This window comes from Manis javanica, chromosome 1 (assembly GCF_040802235.1).
Source record: "Manis javanica isolate MJ-LG chromosome 1, MJ_LKY, whole genome shotgun sequence".
In the NCBI taxonomy this organism is placed as follows: domain Eukaryota; kingdom Metazoa; phylum Chordata; class Mammalia; order Pholidota; family Manidae; genus Manis; species Manis javanica.
Window position 1 is genome coordinate 223872639 of NC_133156.1, and position 19393 is coordinate 223892031.

Below are 19393 nucleotides of genomic sequence, written 5' to 3' on the forward strand. Positions count from 1 at the left end.
AAAGTTCTTTCCTGTTCTTTGTCTTTTCCTTTTCTTCCCATATTAATCATGGATAGAATATTTTTAAAATTTTTTAAAGTTTTTTTTTTAGTTCATGCCCTCATTGTATACAGTTCCATTGCATACTCTTTTTCTTTTGCACTCGTAGACTTTGCCCGAAGTCTGATGATCATTGGCTGTGTCTATTCACGGACTGGGAGGGCTGAGTGTGAGGTTCTATCTTCTGGCAGCCTTCATTGTTGGAGGATTAGATGGCAGAACGACCTTTGCACTTCAGGGACTTCCCCTTACATACCCAAACCCAGACACCTTCTTTCTGGCCATTTCATGTCCCTGGAGATAACTCCTCCAGGCTCCCACATTGGATCAGGATCAAACCAGTCAATACTTTCATTTTATTGCCTTTCACCTTAAACACTGTTTACTCAACTCTGTCTGATGTCCCAGTGTGTGAAGCTTCTCAGTTTCAATTAGAAGAGATTTTCAAAGACAGTTCATCTAATTCTTATTTTGCAATAAAATAATTGCAAAGAATAAACAGAATAAGGCTTAGAAAACTCATTTACTTAAGGTAACACTGTTAATAAATGGAGAATATGAGACTGACCTAGGCCCCTGCTCCCATGTAGTTTTCTGATTAGCTGAAAAACTGCTTCCAAAAATGTCAGAGATGACTCAAGAATTTTTTTCCAGCTACCTGTAATCTTAGTAAACTTTCAGGAATTGTGTCACGGCAGCTAAAAGCTGCAATAAGACTGAAATAAATGAGTCCCACAAAAATGGACAGGACCTAGATTAGGATCCTAGTCAAATTTTCAAAGTAAGCTGGTTAGTTTCCTTTAGCTTCAAGGTTAATTATCACCATTGTATTTTTCAACTTCAAAATTTGTTGGGTGAAAAAAATTTTATAGCCCTATCATTATGAATTTGAAATAATATACCATCAAAATGTCTCATAATTAGGAGAATGCTAACCTGGGCTAGAGCAGGGGTGGCCTATTTCACCTCCTAAATATGGAAAATTCATTCTGTGGGGTAATGTGCATTTTTTGAGAGAAGTAATTCCATAATCAAGGAAGTTTGGTAAATGCTGGGTTAATTAAATCTAAACTGGTTTCTTTAACACAGAACTTCTTAAAAATCTTTAATATGCACCATGGGACTTTAATAAGAGAATGGTGTATGTGCCAAGTAGCAATTACCCAGTGTATTTTAGCACAGAATCCTTTTTTTACAATTTATAGGAGTAGTGTTCAAAGAAGATACTTTGCAAAACATAATCTGACCCAATATTATATTTCTTAAAGTCCTGCTATAGAATGTTTTGCATAAGAACACAAACTTGCTCTCCTTAACATTACTTACAAAAAGGTAGACACAATACTATAATTTAAAATACACATGATGTTGTGAAGTTCACATGTCTAAAAGTAACTGCCTATTACTTATAGTGGCATTAATGAAAAGATATTCACTCTCAACAAACAGAAGGTCTGTGCAATGATGGTGGGAAACAAACCACTAGGCCACATTATCATCAAACATTTAAAATGAAATTTTCTCCCAACACATACTATTCAGCCTGGGAGTAGGTCTGGCAGTGGTGGACTGAAGTGAAGCTGGCAGGATCTCCGATTTGATGGTTACATTGGTAACCGCGCCATCCATCCTCTCTGTCTCACGTAAGCCTGGCAACTGAGCTGCCTTCTCCAGCGTGGGTAGTAACTGATCAAACTGGTCAAGGTCAGCTGTAAACTAAGAACAGGAACCAAAGTTAGAGGAAATATATTCTATACTTTCACCTGAAACAATGTAGAAAAATGTTGTTCCTTTAAACTCTACGAATTAAGTGTGACTATGAGAAAACGAAGAAGAAATAATCAGAAAGATTGGGGTTCATGGAAAAAAATTTGGATGCTTATGATATAAACATACTGCAGAATATAATATACACATAGTATTTACCTACTCCATCTCGTTATAAAATTTATGCATTGGAAAAGACTGGACTGGAAAGAATCGTCAAGGGTAATATGTTATGATAGGATAATGGTTGATTTTTTTCTTTTTTCAAAATTTTGTAAAATGTCTTACTTTATGATGGAATGAAAAATATGTTTATACTGATGTAACTTTTTTTCTAATAATTTTAAAAAGTTTAGGAAACTTTTAAAAATAGTGTATTAGGTTCAAAGATCCCAGAAAGGTCACTTCCCACCTAAGGATTTTAACAGAAGAAGAAACATACCTTCTAGGATAGATAGGGAATTCCTACATCTGTCTGAGATTACGCATTGCAGAATACTGGCTTTTATTTCACAGTATTATTCTACTCTGATTACTTTGAGATAATTCATCAACATAAAATGTCTACCTTTTTGGGTATCATTATTTAATTCAAATAAATTTTATGTTTCTAGACTGTATTAATAGAATTTTATATATATATATGTATTTTTTGAATGCTTGGTTTCTTGCTTAACATTACATTTCTCAAGTTCAGACATCTTGTTACATGTAGCAGTAGTTCATTTGCTTTCATTGCTGAATACTATCCCATTGTATGAATATACTACAATATATTTATCCATTCTACTGTGATTGGTTTGGGGGTATTTCTGGTTTTGGGCTAATACAAATAAAGCTACTATGAATATTTTTGAACTTGTCTTTTGTTATACGTGTGCAAAAAGTAACCGTTATGGGAAAAAATGGACAAACTGGACTATGTTAAAATTAAGAACTTCACTTTGTCAAGAAGCACTATTAAGGGAAAGAAAAGGCAAAGCACAAGGTATCTGCAAATATATAACCCATAAAGGGCTCATCCAAAATAAGTACAGTACTCACAGGTCAATGAGAAAAAAAGACAACATACTGGGAAAATAGCAAGACAGTTGAATAGGCAATTCACAAAAGAAGATATTCAAATGACGAAGAAACATTTACCAGAGAAATGCAAATTAAAACTATGAGATACTACTAGATGGACTCCAGAATAGCTACAATTTAAAAAGCGGACAATATCAAGCATTACTAGCAAGGACATAGAACAACTAGAAAGAATTCTCACATACTAGGAAAAAAGATGAACATACACACATCTTACAATCCTGTAATTCCACTTCCAGGTATCAACTCAGCAGAAATGCATGTACATGTGCACCAAAACAGATGTACCAGGACTGTACACAAAGGCATTATTTCATAAAGCTATTACCTTTGAAGTTAATCTTAAAGAGTGAGCGCTTTAATGCAGTTATGATTTAAAGTTGTTTTTCCAGCTTAAAAACACATTATTAGGTTAGGTAGCTGTACCAAGGAACATGAGAGACAGCCTTATCTTCAAAAAGAAATAACCAAAATAGTGTTATTCCAAATAGTAAATAGAGATAATACATTACGAGAATGGAGAAGAAGGAAATCTCTAACTAGGGGTACTGGGGAAGTCTTTACAGTGATGATGTCTGCATTGGTTTGTGAAGAATGAGTAGAAATTCAGCAGACACAGAAAGGAGAGCAAGGCAGAAGAGACATGGCTTATCCCAGGAATGGCAAGGGCTCCCATGTGCCTAGAATGCAGTATGCCTAAGGGAAGAGAAAGATTTCTGAGAGCTGAGCGCAGAAAATAAAGCTGGTTCAAGAAATGAAGGATCCCGCATACTAAGTGGGATCTTGTTTCACAATGGAGAGTCTTATTTATAAACTGCTTTGGAAATAAACTTTCAGCTATTTCATGGGTATCCATATTCTAAGTAATCTGTAAGCTCCTAGAAGGGAGGAAGCAATTTTCTGTTTTTCTTAAATTCCTTCAGAGTCCACAGCAATTATTCAATAAATGAAGCTGCACCTCATCTTTACACCAGCCTAATGGACAGAGGTTCCTAATCCATAACAATTTATGCAAAGGTTTATATATATTTACTTCTGCTTCAGGGTTATGTTATATACCCAGAATACTCAGGAGTCCCTATTCTGATGGGGATTGAGGGTGTTTAGAATCAGATGGGAAAGTAAACAGCCTTAGGAAAATGTTCCAAAGGAAACTGAATAGCAAGCAAGCCAGACAGAGCAGCCTCGCCCACCTCCTCACATTTCTCTCTCCTTTCATTTGCATCCCTGGGGAGCTTCTTTAAAATGCAGATTTCTGGGTTCTAGTCTGAGAGTTAGATTCAAAAGTAGGGTTGGGAAGAGGGCAGGAAAGGCATTTAAAAAAATCTCTGAAGTTGTGAACTCTGATTTTATAGGAAGAAAATATTATCTACCTTCTTAGAATGCTGCATTAATATTGTAGCCCTCCAAAGTTTCACAGAGAAAGAAAGTCCTGTGATTTTTCAACCATTGATACTAACTTTTTACTATTTGCCCAATGGATAGGACAAAACATAGCCTGAATCCAAATCTGATCTATGGTTGAAGTAAAACAAACAAAAAGGAAAAAATAAGTAGGAAAGTTCATTCTATGAAGCAAGGAATTACCTACCTGGCTCTGGGACTCCAGTTTAATTTCTTCAGGAGCAGGTTTGGTCATTGGGGTTGGGTTCGTGTTACAAGGATCCATCTGTTCTTTCTTTTCCACTTTCACCTTTACATCATCCAGGCTCAGGTTTGGAGTTGATCTTAAATCTTTCTCATCTTTATCTAAAAGGTAGCGTAGGAGTTGATGGTCTTTTGATTCTTTCTTCTTTGAAGCATCCAGTTCTAGTTTTATACTGGAGTTCCCTTGTACCTGACCAGTCACTGACACAGAAGCAGGTGCACTGTCCTTTTTATCAGGCTCAACAGACAAAGTGGTGATATCCGAGGGGCTACCCTCTTGTAAGAGCCGGTGCAAAATTTTGTGCCGCTCTGTCAGTGAACTATGAGAGGAGGGGCAAGAACCACTTGAAGAGTTAGCAGAGGCTGAGCTGGAAGTGCCTGTGCAAGACAGCACCTCCTTGCAACTTGTGTCTATATCAGCATGCCGTAACTGCTGCTCTGCAGTTGTTGTCAAAAGCTGCACTAGCTTGTGACTGGTTTGGGAGTATTTATTGTCTCCATCTGAGAGTCTGTCATTGGTATGTAGAAGCCCAGAATCCAGAGGTTTACCATCACCAGAGCTGTTGTCAGACTGAATCATTTCATTTAAAATGGATGCAATCTCTTTGTTATCTTTGGATTCAGCTTTTGCTGGTTGTATGTTTAATCTACTAGGTGAGTCCTGTGAGCTCATCTGCCTGAGGACTGGAGAACTGGCAGAGAAGCCGACAGAGTTACTGGGTCCTTCATTCATACTTTGTAAAGATGTCACCGGGATGTTTGAGTAAGATCGGTTACTGTTATTACAGGCAGTATTTGTCATGCCAGTGGGAGAGCTTAACGTTGCAATATTAGGAGGAAACAAACTGTTTGGCATCCTGGGCCTTGTTGCCAATCCAGAGCTAACTTGTCTCCTGGGAGACATGAATTGTGCGAGCGATATTCCTGTACCTTCCATAGGAGAATTATTGAGGTTTAAAGAGGGATTAGTGCTCTGGGAACTGGCCTGTCCCTGGTTTAAGGCAACACTGGCTACAATCTGATTTCCAGGTGAGCATCCAAAACTCCCTTGGCTGTTGTTAGAATTACTGTGACTGTTGCTATGCAGGTCTGAGCTCTGTTGGCGATTTACTCTGGTAGATACCATGTTGTTGTTGGATGGTGGCAATGTGGATGAACGGGCCACACCATGAGCTGGAGAGATATTAGGATTGACAGAGGGGTTTACTCGGGGGATTGACATTCCAGAATTGGTGTCATCTTGAGGAGAAAGACTACTGTGTTCCCTAGGGGGAAAAAGACATTATTATTCAAACATCTTTCATAGGTTTCCCTTAAGTATTTTTTATGATGCATATCATAAAACAAAACCATTAACTTCAGTAACATTGTAAGCTATCAAGTAAAGAGCTTCTGTATCACTTTAAATTATGGAAAAACAGTGGACTATCAGTATTACTGTGAAAGGTTAGCACCACTTAGTAGGCAATAGTGATTCTGTAAATTTAGTAATGACTTCAGTTACATGGGAAGAACTCTTTCTAGGGCTTGGAAAGAATCAATGTATGTACTTTCAAACTTTTCAAAATTTAATACAAATAATGAAAATTACAATAATACATTTGGTTGAAAGAGAAACTTCCCACACCTCTGTTTTCAAAGTATTTATTCATGACTCCCTTGTTACAGCTTTTAAGTATTTCAGCTCCAAAGAGGAAGACTGGGTAAGAAAAATACTGTGTCACTAATGTAAAAATTAAAAAGGGTGATATGCAGACATAGCAGATGTTTTGAAAGAGAAATCACAATATGATAAAAAGAACTGTGCTAATTCCACTCACAAGCATAAATTAAACTAAATTAGAAAAAAACAGAATACTGAATTCAGATTTTCATCAAGTTCTTTACTCAAATCCATAATTATGATAACAGATGTGTGACTGGTATTACCATGTTCCAATAAGCAAATATATCAGATGAGGAAAAAGATGAAGTGAGGGAAAATGTCTTTGTTTTTGTTTAATGCTAAGTTTTAAATTGTTGTAAGTATAGGGTTTTGAATAATTCATAGGATGTAAGAATGGTTCCATGAATTTACCAGACATCCCAGTGTAAAACATATTTAGAGATGAGAACAAATCAGAGGCAGTAACATTCAGAATCTCAAGTTGATAGCTTAAATGACTGGTAGTTCCAGAGGCTGTCAACTTGAACTCAGGGGCCATCAAGTTTGCCCTAATGAAAATAAAGCACTTTTAAAAATAAAATAACAATATTAACAAATTGTACAAAATCTCTTATAAGACCATAAGTTCATATATGTAAAGTTGGAAATTTTCAGCCACCTTTTTAATATTTACCCCTGAAACATATTTTCAGCCTCACCTTTCCTCTCTCCCTTTTTAAACAGAAAAGCTATTAGGTGACAAAACTATAAAACCCGTATGGATATACTGATTATATATTCATCACACTAGTTTAATGTCTACTTTAGAATTTGTTTTCTAGTTATCAAGAGCATAGAAAATTTTTCTGTAGGAAGAGATACATGAACTGACTTATTTCATACAAAGCTCTCCAAATAGGCAGTATACCTGTCGATGATATGAATCCCCATGATGAAAGGCTGCATGTCGGGACCCTGCGGGCAGCACAGCTTACACTTGGTGTGGGCGCTAAGCATTGTCCCATCATTCAACATGAACCTGTAAGATGGGCTGGAGGCAGTGCCACGAGTCATCACTGTTTCAAACAAAAGAGACACCTAGTTAAAATTCTGACACTTGCACTCTGGGCAAAGGAGAGTTACCAAGCCTTATTTCTACCTAGACCCTCTCAATCGCTGCCTGCTGAAGCTCAAAATAAGGAATAGTTTAGACAAAGCAGACATCTGAGGGGGGGAAATGATTTCAGTTGAAATATATACCACCTGATGATGAATTTTAATTTAGTCCTGCTTGAATGAGTGCCTCCTCACACGAGTTATGAAGAAACCCAAACCAGGAATATAAATAACCCTAATCTTTCCCTATAATGGGACAGCTCTTCTAATTTATTAAGTATCCATTAAAATATCTGGAGATAAACTTTTCCCCTCTCACTTTTGGCATTTTCTCTAACCAGGCATTTTTTTCTTTTGCTGGCTGATTTTTTAAAAACAGCTTTATTGAGATATAATTCACATATCACAAAACTCACCCTCTAAGTTTTGATTAGTTTGCAGAGTTCATTAACTAAAATTCAAATTTAATTTTTCACTCAGGAATGTGAATCACTAAGTCCTTTTTGACAAATTATTATATTTATATATAATTATTATTTTTGATGGTTGATTATAATTCAGTAATATAAGGAACTAATATAAGGAACAAAAACTAGGTTAAGACAGTAAATCACTATATGAACAACATGATTTACTCTTGTCTTAAAGCTTTATTTACAGCAGACAAAATTCTAACCATACTGGTAAGTATTCATTAAATATGTAAAGGCTATACCAGACTACTAAGTAAGAAACTGTCACTGATGTTTTAGTAATACAACAGAATTCCATTTTAAGAAAGATTTTTTTTAAGAAAAATTTAATAGAGTAGTTATAACAAGGTTAAAAATCAAATCCACTGACATATAAGATTTACTACCACAAATGAGTATTACAATTAAGCCTTAATAAATGTTACCCTATTTTCCAAAGACATTTTTGAAAGGCCTTCAATTTCATTGTAAAGACATGTTAAAAAGAGCAATAGTTTTTGAAGCTATGTATTACTTTAGGTAAAGATACACTGTATTCTATTGTCTTGGGCATACCGTATAAACTGAAGAGGGCACAGTCTACTATAAACCTATACCATACATAAATCTGCCTAAGTACAAAACTAGGATGTAAATTTAATTGAAAGGATTAAGACTTATGTCCAACCAACTGCATTCCTTACCCATCTGTCAATTTTAGCCAAGTCAATGGCACATTCACTAAATATAACACATCTAATACAGTATGTAATGTAATACAGTATTTAATGTAATAATAAATATTGAAAAGGAGAATTTAATGGAAATCAATACATCTTGTATAAAGATGTTAAGTAAATGTTTGCTATAGCAAAACTTTAAAAAATATGAATTCTCAACTGTTAATGTATTTTTAACAATATATTTTGGAAAATACAACTATAACAAAACAGTGGCATTTTAACATAAATTATTAACCTGGGATAATGATAAAGACACAGATATATCAAAGGCCAGACAAGACACAATATATTTCATGTTTCTTTACTTATGCCATTTTGTTTATTTCTTCATCATTGCTTATTGCTTTTTAGGATCTCTTCATTCTGCTGGAAAACACTCTGGCTCTTCACCATTGAGCTGCACTGTGCAATATGGTAGCCACTAGCCACATGTGGCTGTTTAAATTTAAAATTAAATAAAATAAAAAATTCAGTTCCTCAGTCACACCTGCCACATTTCAAGTACTCCACAGCCAGATATGGCCGCTGGCTACTGGACAGCACAGCTGTATACAGTCTGACTTCACGTTGCATTTCCAATCTTACTTCTCATTGCTTCCTAAAAATTTCTTCTGTATCTCTTTGTATAGGAGGTAGATAACTTTTTACAAACTTACTTTTCTTTTTCAGCTAGAACAAACGTAAAGGCTAATACTGTGTCCCGTTGTTTTCCACCCTCCATTGAGTCTTGCATGATGCTTTGCATATAAAATCATCCAGTGAGTACTTACTGATTATCTCAACCTGAATCTCATCTAAACACGTTAATATGACTTGTGATCAACTATCCTAACTTTTACTTAAAGGACAGACTTTAAATCTTAGCTATGTTCTCAAATCCATATATATATATTATATATCAATTTATGTTTTTGCCTTTGTACATATCTAGATATACTTTTGTAATGGAAATTAATGGAGAGATATTTCTTGATTTATTGACAAGCCCTATAAAGTAAGAAAGAACTGGAAACTCAGGTTAGCATGAGAACATTAAGATACTTAATGTGGACTATAGAAATATCAATAGTTCTTTGATAATTAAACTGCCTTAACTTGTAGGACTATATGTAAACTAGTAAAAATTCCAAAATTGGGGAAATCCTATTAACTTTATACAAAGAAATCATCACATTTAAAGTTTGGAAGTTAGATTATTTGTTTTGGATGATAATGTGTGGAATAAGATTTAGAATATCATAATTCACACATTCTTTGAAATGAATAAAGGCAATACCAAATATAATAAAACTTCGATTAGTTAGGACCTAGTTAAGACTACCCAGTTAACTAGAATTCTTCTGGTGCTCAATTGTTGAGAGAGAGAAACAGGAAGGTAGCATGGATCAATTAAAACAATAAGCCTAGAAGTCAGATTCAGGTTTGAATTCTAATTTTCTCAATTACAAGTTTAGGACTTAATAATGCAAATTAGTCTTCACCCATCATCCCTAAGATGGAGCCAGTTCTGTGAGACACTATTAGACACCTTGTACACAGCAGCTACAGAATGAATATTACCTGAATGAACACCAAAGGAAAAAACAAAGAGTGAAAATACAGTATCCAAAACATGCATGTCTTGAGTCACACCACATCCAGACAGACCCCAGACACTTCACCCCTACATAACAATCACTGATATTCTGAATTAAGAGATGAGTCGGGGAGGTAGAATTCTTTACAGAACTGGCTGGATAAACATTTGCTCTGCACACCAAATTTTTCCCGTAAGTGGGTTTCAAGGTGTAGCAGGCCTGGACAAAACTATTTGGAATCTCATTTTGATCACAGGTCCTAGCCTCGTTTTCTGATCTAGTTTTGCCAGGTATATAGCTAGTATTTTGATCCCTGACTCCTGTGTCCATTTCTAAAAATTTGAGAACATTCAGTGGTGAGAGGTATTACTGAAGTGGTATTATTGATACCTCAGAAACTCCTCAGAGAACCATTAAAAAGGAAACTTTTTGTTTGTTTTTTCCCCCAGAATAGGCTTCAACAAAGCTAAAAAGCAAAGGAAACCATTTTCCCTAGTCATAGCAGCTATGTAAGTTGAGTTACCGTTTCTCTGACTCCATCTAATTTGGTGCTGAGATAAACTCAACAAGCATGCTCTACTGATGTTACTAAATGGGCAGGTATGAAATACATGGCAGAGTACTACAAGTCAATGCTGGGAGATACTTCTTTTTCTTTTTGGTATTTCCTTATATATATGCAGAAAGAATGCAACCAGAATACTGTTACTAAGATAAAGAAAAATTACCCTGAGATGCTCTAAGATTTCTAACAACTGAGCAAACACAGTCAATCAAAATATCTAAAAAGAAAAATCTTTCAAATATAAAAGACTCATCTTTTAAATATTTTCAACAAAGTTTGCCAGAGAAAGATTTAAAGTTAACTCTGTTATATGGGCCATTATTAACCAGAATGTTCTTTGAGACAACATTACACAAGTCTCAAAGAACATTCTTTCTGGTTAATCATTAACATGGGCACTTATGTTTTATAGCAATGCTCCCAAACTTCTCAGTATTACAAACTCGTTCCAACTGTCTCGTGATACTTTTTTAAAATTAAAAACAAGTTTGTTTTGTGATTATAAAGTTAACAGAGAAATGAACAAAGAATAAGTAATGGTATAATCATTTTGTAATCCTGTCACTCAGAGACATCATATACACTTAACATTTTGGGAACGTTCTAGAATTGGATAAACAGACATACAAGAGTGAGCTTGTACTATATATGCTCTGCTTTTTTAACCTATTTTTTAATGTAACAGTGTGTCATGGACATCTTTCAAAGACAGGAAATGATGACCCATTACGTTTCTGATCATAGGTAAACAGAATTTTCATAGAGCTTTTCTAGGCCAACATTTCCCCTGACTATTGCTCTCCCTAGGTGCTGATAGATGCGTTACAGCAAGAAGTATTCTGACAAAAAATAAATCTGAGTAACAAAGTCAAACAGGTACCTTTATTGCACAACTTTCAAGAAACTTAAATACCTTAAATATGTCTTTATGAATCCCCAAAAGTGGGAGACTGAGACATTTCCCACACTTAATTTGGCATGAAACATCATTTCCTTTTAAGTTACAGCTACTACTATCTTGAGGAATCTAGGTTTATGTTTTCCAAACTTTTTTGTAATAAAACATCTTAGACTATAGATTCTGGTTCAGTGGTCGGGGTGGAGTCCAGCAATCTGGTTTAACAACTATCCCAGATGAATTTTATCGGGGAACTTTCAGAAGCATTTAACCTAGACCTTTCTTTAAAGAAATAGTTCTGAATTTTCCCAGAAACTGGGAAACTTTTCCAAACTACATATATCTGCAGAGACCTTGGCTGAAATCCATTTTCAAATTTGCTTCTGGAAAATAAGATGGTAAACTCCCTTTAAAAGCAGTCCATAAGCTGTCTCTGTCAAAAGCAGCTGAAAAACTAAGAACTAACTTAAATTTCAATGCACATTAGAATTTTACACCAGCTACTGCCTTCAAAGAGTAAGTTAATGGTCAAGGAAAAAGAAGACTGATGGTAAACAAATTTTTCTTGCCTAAATATCAATTACTGTAGTTTTACAAACTCTTAAACTTTTAAAAAGTTTCACACAGAATCAAGGATATAGTGCCATACTCTGTTTTATTCTTTTCATACTGTTCCTAAGTGAAGAGGCAGCAAGGAAACTGCATAATTTATACCTCTGTCTGTTCCTATAGCCCAGAGGTTCTCAAACTTGATGTACTTCATCATTACCTTTATAGCTTGATAAGATACCTGGGCCTTCATGCGAAATTTTAACTCAGCATATCAACAACTTTAACAGTAAATGTTTCATGGACCACTTTTTCTTACTAGGTTAGATACCACTTAATATAAGATATCAGAAAAAAGGAATAATTAATATTGTCAAAATGGCCATCCTGCCCAAAGCAATCTATAGATTCAGTGCAATCCCTATCAAATTACCAACAGCATACTCAATCCATGAATGGTATTTGGCAAGTTGTTTACGTTCTCCAACACACTAGGATTAGTCATGTGAACTCTGGACAACTCAGTTCTGAGAAAAATACAAGTTATTTCTATTGAGGAATTTTTTTGCCTAAAAGAAGTCAAATACAAGGACATAAATGACTAATGGGGAAGAGGTATTGAATTATATTTCTTTATATTTTAGCCTAAATTGTTCACTTCATATGTTCACTTCATACTTATCATGCTTTAATCAATTTACTTTATAGAGAATTCTAATAGCTTAATTGTGGTTTAATCGTATGTATGGTGAGCCTAGTCATTTGGACAATAATCTAAACCAGCTTTGCCTTAGTGGAAATATATTTAAATTATAGGCAAATAAAATTAAGTGTCTTAAGTGAAGCCTTGGAAAGCCTAACTTGTTATGGCAAAAATCAAAGGGTATCTTCAGCATTTTAGGCACTGAGTGGAAATTTTAGAGATTTTAGTGCTCCGAGTCTAAAACCCATGAAAAAGTCAAGTGCCACTTGGTAGAGGGAGTCGCAAAGTTTGCAACCAGCGGATGGCATTAGTTGCTTATTGGAATGGTTTCTAAACCTAATAGTGTGTCAGTATTGCCTGAGGAACTATGAAGAACAGTTTCTTGGTCCTATCACTGAACTATCATCTTTAGGGATGGCATTGGTCTAGTAAGAGGCCCACTGGAGAACCGTCAGTCTGGAGGAAGCTGTCCCAGAAGCGGCCAGACTCATATAGACGGCTTCCTGAAAAAAAAATTACGCTGCTTCCTCCATGTACCTTTAGGAAGCAGGTGAACCTAAAATATAATGAATGGAAAATCATCTGTAAACTTAGGAAACTTAATGTTATGGGAAAATGTTAAAATCAAGAAGGATGATGGAACACTGAAAAATATTTTTAAATTGTTTTTCAAGAATACAAAGAGTCTCTTCAAAGAAACTACTTAAAGATTGGAGAATAAATTTTATTGGGAAAGGAGTATCAGGCTGCCATAATTACATAACAATATTTTAAAAGCACATAAAAATCCCTTATCTCTGAATCTCTATCAACTTTCTGGCCTTAATTCCCAGATAATTTTCCCTATCTTTCCATTACTACTGTTAAATTCCTTATGGATAGGGAATACATTTGTTTTATACTCCCATAGTACTTACTGACACAGCAGCTATTCAATTATTAATTAATCATGTCATATGACATATCTTTAACTTGAAACTTCAGCCCAAGTCAGGTGATCCAGGTATCCTAACAGTCATAAACATGTATGATATAGATCTATCATCCAGAAGCCCTTTCACATGCCTGTTGTGCTGGGAATAATCTCCAAAAGCCAGACAAATCTATTACTTCCTCTCGAAGCTGTCCCTGATTTTTCAAGTCAGAATTAATTTTTTTCTTCTTTGGTCATACCTCTATTATAGCCCATGTTACACTGATCTTTAAAATTGTCATACTTTCTCCTAACATATTCTGAGCTCCTTGAGGGCAAAACACTGCTTCTTAGTCATTCGCTGTATCCTTGGCACCCTATATAGTGTTCTATGTATGTAAGGAACTTGATACATGTCTGCTGAATGAATGAATGAATGAATGAATGAGTGACCACCACATGATATCCTATTTTTTTAAATGTGCATTCCAAAATTCAGGATCCACTCATGTATTACTTTGCTTACCCACTTCTTCCTTTCCTAAAACTGATTATTGTAAAAACTGTAATTTGGAGAAAATACTTATCAAGCTATAAGTTCTATATAAATTATTAAATATTAATAAAGAGCAAAGTTAACGAAAATAATTGAGAGAGAAGAACTTTACCTTCTTGAAACAGTTGTCTGGCATAAGATGGCTCTCTGCCCTGAGGTTGGAAAAAAGCATAAATGCACTTCCTTACTAAATCTTCCCAGCCAGTTCTGCCAGCAGCTCTCAGAGAACTAGTATCAATAGAGATGATTTTACCTATACAAAGAAAGAAAGTTTGTATTTATGATAGTCTTTCGATATAAATCACCCATATTTCAAAACTAACGACTGTATCTAAGAAATATACTGTCACCCCAAATGCTTAATAGAAAAAAGCATTAAAAAGCACTATTAATTTTTATTATACATTGTAATACAGTATATACATGACAATATAGTAAAAAAATAGTAAATGATGTAATAAAAATTGTTTTGGCCTTAGAGTGTGTTATATCCTAGTATATCATATTCTAAAATTCAATTCTAGTCAAGTATTAAAGTCATATATAAAGACCTGAAGCTGCTGAAACTAGGGCAGATCAAACCCTTATACTTGCTCTTTGAATCCTACTCTCTATATATCAATAAATGGATCACTTACTGAGGAAGGAGAAGCAGAGATGAAATATATTAATTTGGTTTAAATTAACTTCCCATAACTAAGACTATGAGAAAGTAAGCAAGCCTTTCCTTCCTACCTCCTACTGGGCTGTAGCCAATAGTGTGTTTAAGAGCAAACAAAGACTGAAGGCAACAAAGTTAAATTGGAAAAAAGATGAGAGAACCTTAGAATTTGTTAGGCACTCTGCACACAGAACATAATTTTATAAAATTTATATAATTTTTATATAATTTTTATGTTTTATAAAATTTAGTCATTTTTTATTGTTACCATATTTAAACAAATTTCCTATATGTGTATGTAAGAATTCAGGTAAGTTATTCTTTAGTTAACCAGGGGACAATTACCTAGTATGGGATTATTCAGATCTGTTTTATTTTTTTTATGCAGTGTTATTTTCACACAAAATAACATAGGTATGATATACACACATATACATGAAATAAGAATTAGCTTCTAATACAATGAAAACTTGCAAACCCTCCATCCAACTTCAGAACCTGAATATCACCACTTGATTGTGTATGTACTCCTCACTTGTCATACCCGTCTTTACACGCTCCTGTCAATGGACATCTAGACTGTTCCCAGTTTTCTGCCATTAAAATCAATGCTGCTATGAACATACTTCACATTTCCATGGTACATGTGTGGGAGAGTTTCTGTAGTCTGTAGGACTAGAACTATTGAGTCATGGGTTATGTGAATGTTCAACTTTATAATATTAAACTGTTTTTCAGAAACTTACATAAGAGTTACTGTTAATCTAATATCCTCCCCATCACCTGGTATTACCAGGCTTCTCTATTTTTTTTTACAATTAGTAGTTAAAAAATAGCTATAGTCTAAATTTGTATTTCCCCAATTAATGAGGTTAAGTATTCTTCATATTTACTCACCACTTATGCTTCCTCTTCTGTGAATGCCTAATTGTGTCTTTTCTTCATCTTTCCTTTTTTTATACAATCAACTCAAATCTATTGTATTATTGTGTCTCCTCATTTTAACTAATCCCTTCTTTACATATTTCACTTGGTTTATTCAGAAATAAAGTATACATTAGACCTCTTTAACTCAAGGTCTTGAATCTGATGTACCTACATCTGTCTGATGAGGTTATCACCCAAATCTTGGCATAAATGTAGATGGCAGAAAGAAAAGAAATTAAAATTTAAATATAAGAATTTTGTTATTTAAGAACAGTTTGGGTGGGGAAAGTTTGGTTAACACTGTGACTGAAACTATAGACATTTTAGATTTTCTACTAATTTTAATTATTCAATCTTTGTCTTTTATTACGTCAGAGATCAAATGGTTATAGCAGAAAATCTGCTGTTACATACCTTCATACGCAATGATATATCTCAAATACAATGGCTAGGGGGCATGCGTGTGTGAGTGTGTACGTTTGTGTGCTCATGTCATACTGGCCCACAAGACAGCAAGAGAGTCTGGAATTGTGGGATTGGAGGGGAGAAAGTAGTTAAATTATCAGCAATAATAACAAATGACTGGGTGATGCTATGACTATCTTAGAAGAGAATCATGAATAGATTGATTTAGAGTACCTCTGCTTATAAGAGTAAAGTTTAACCAACCAACCAACCAACTCAACAAACAGACAAACAAACAAACAAACAAACCACTTTTCAACATCTCTTGATGGAAGACTTCTTTTCTTTCTTTAAGGGACATGGACCACCCCATTGAGTTATAAGTACTATTAAAGTTTAAGGAATTAAGTATCTAACAGCTATTATAGTTAATTACTTTTTATCTAAAGCAATTCTATGGTATAATAAAATGTTAGTTTCACATTTTAAGAATATATTTCTCTGGCATGTATTTTCTTTATATCTTACATATTCTCTGCTATCTTTTATATAATAAGTATATTCAGTGCAGTGATACCCTTTAATAGTTCTTTGGTAGAAGGCTATGCAATATAAAGAAGAGTTCTATACAAGGCCAAATGATATCTGTTCTCAGCAATTAGCTCTATGATTTTGGAGAAGTCATCATTCCTTCATTTGTAAAACGGTTAGGCTAGATTCTATGATCTCTTAAGTTCCTTCTAGTCTTATAATTATTTTATGATCCAGAGCTTAATTTTTAAAATTTTTACAAATGTTTTAAAAATCAGATATATCTAAGATTTTAATGCTGGGTCCTTGGTAAGAAATAAAACTGCCAGTGATAACATTGTTCCTACGGGGAAAATACAGTCTTCTTTAAAATAATACAATTTAGGATTCAATTTCTAGAAATGTAGTATGAGGAAAAGCCAAAATATATTGTTCCAAATTATCCTCATAACTTTTAGGCATTCCCTATTTTAGGCCTTCCCCATCTCTCACATTTATTCTTTGCACTCCTTTCTAACAGGCTCTAATTCTTCTATCCCACAAGCCCTTATTTGGTTTTGACATAAGAGATGAGTGAAATTTATCAATGGCCTTATTTTTTCCTCCTTGCAATAAAATTTTTGGTTTTCCATAAGGGCTTATTAAATTTTTCTAGTGCTGTTCATTGGTGGAAAATGGTAAGGGACTTCTACATGGCAGGTGCAAAAAGGGAATAAAGAAAGGTAAGAGACCTGATAACTACTCCCCTCAGATGCTGTGTCTTCAAGCTGCTAGACATACTTTTTATTCTATTATCTGTGCTAATTTATCCCCACCTACTCCTTGGTAAGAGCAGTTGGGAATTTATCTTTAAAAACAAAATAAAGCACACAATGAAGGAATATTAGATTTCTGAGTCTAAAAAATCCTAACTATTGGAACAGGATCTAATAAAACAATGGTGAAAGTCAAAAGAACACATTAAAACTAAACTTTCACAAAGAATAAAATTCAGTAAAATGATTTAAAATTTTTGGTCTGCTGAAAATTTATCTGTAGTATCTCTATTTTAAAATTAGAGAGGTGAGTGATACATATGTAACTCTGAAGTAGAAGTATGAAAACCTGATGTGTTAAAGAATAAAATAATAAAAAAGATACTTTACAAATGATAAAGAACAATAAAAACGTGTTTTGCTGAAAATAAAATTAGAAGTAGTCTTTTAAAACGAGGTCTTGTTTTCAGGCACTTTTACCATTTTGTACTTTGTGGCTCTACTATCCTCTCAGTTTTTCTAACACATCTGCTTCACACAGGATGTCTGCTGCTGTGTTTCCTCAATCAGGAGCACTCAGTCTGCACCATGACCCTTCCTCACCGCTCCCTTCCAACATCCACACTTTACACAGTTGGAACCACCTCATCCTTTGGGGCTGAAAGGCTCAAATCAGCTCTTTGACAGGTCTTTGTTAGCCAGCTAATTTAAAAATAGTTCCCCTATTAGCTTCCTTACTACCATCTCACACCTTTTCCATCATAAAACATACCAGAGTTTGTAATTACATTGTTGCTTTTTTACTTAACAATGTACATACACCCTGAGCAATCATACCTAGTGACAGGCACTTTTAGGCACTCAATTAGTATGTGCTGAAAAAAAATTAAAGAAAAAGAACAAAGGAAAAAAGAATAGCCAGACACATTCAAGCATACTTTTAAAAACACTGTATTTGCATCTATTTATAAATATATTTATATCCACATTGCCGTTTCTTTAAAAATTTAATTCCATGATTATGAAAATAATTTATAATCAAAATAATATATGAATAGATACAATGTTCTTCCCAGCATGCTGCCCATGACAAAGTACAGTATCTAAAATGCACACCATAAAGAGCACAATTTAAAATGTTTTCTGTATAAGACTACTGAACAGAAGATGAATAGGAGAAAACAGGACACAAAATTTGTAGTGTAATTAGTTTTAAGGGCACAGTCATATCATTAACACTGATGGAACATTCTGAACTTTGCAGTTAGTACCTGTAGTATCTTGCTTGGTCATAAAGGATTCTACACCCGTAATAGCTGGAGGCCGAGGTAATCGCCGTGCAATACAAATCAAACATGATTGGAAATCTGCCCAAAACAAGAAGGAGAAATTGTAGGAAAGAGGATACAAAATGTTTCACACCTATCACTTACCATTAATGATGTCTATAAAAACTATACATGTTATAGGACCTGACAAAATATTGGAGTAACTCTGATCTAATAGTATAACATTAGAAATAAAATTGCTGGCAACCAAAAACTGGCAGCTCCAGGTAGTCTAATTAGCATAAATTATACCTTCCCATTGAATATTCTTACGTTAACTAGAGGAGACCCATGCATCATCTTATGTACTTGGGTGATAACAACTTGAAAAGGTAGTTTTGGTAGAGCAACACCACAATGGTTTTTTAAATACAATTTTATATTCAATTTTCTATACTCATCAGTATTTAATGGCTACAAAGATTATTCTTGTAACCATGCAGATAATGATTACCATGAGAAAAACAACATTCAGCTGTTTCTGAAGTATTACCTTGGCTCTTGACAGAAGCCTTTATGTTTTTAGGCTT

The 19393-nt window shown here is 34.4% G+C and overlaps 1 protein-coding gene across 7 annotated transcripts in view; it reads right to left on the reverse strand.

The window, feature by feature from the left end:
• NCOA1 (nuclear receptor coactivator 1) overlaps positions 1–19393 on the reverse strand; it is a 176626-nt gene that overhangs the window by 47585 nt on the left and 109648 nt on the right. For all 7 annotated transcript variants that reach the window (XM_073215773.1, XM_073215777.1, XM_073215778.1 and 4 more), the window contains 5 exons: positions 18807–18902; positions 14369–14509; positions 7113–7260; positions 4484–5804; positions 1575–1755 (listed from right to left, as the gene is read on the reverse strand). In XM_073215773.1, coding sequence (XP_073071874.1) covers positions 1575–1755; positions 4484–5804; positions 7113–7260; positions 14369–14509; positions 18807–18902 — 1887 coding nt within the window. The remainder of the gene's footprint in view (positions 1–1574; positions 1756–4483; positions 5805–7112; positions 7261–14368; positions 14510–18806; positions 18903–19393) is intronic.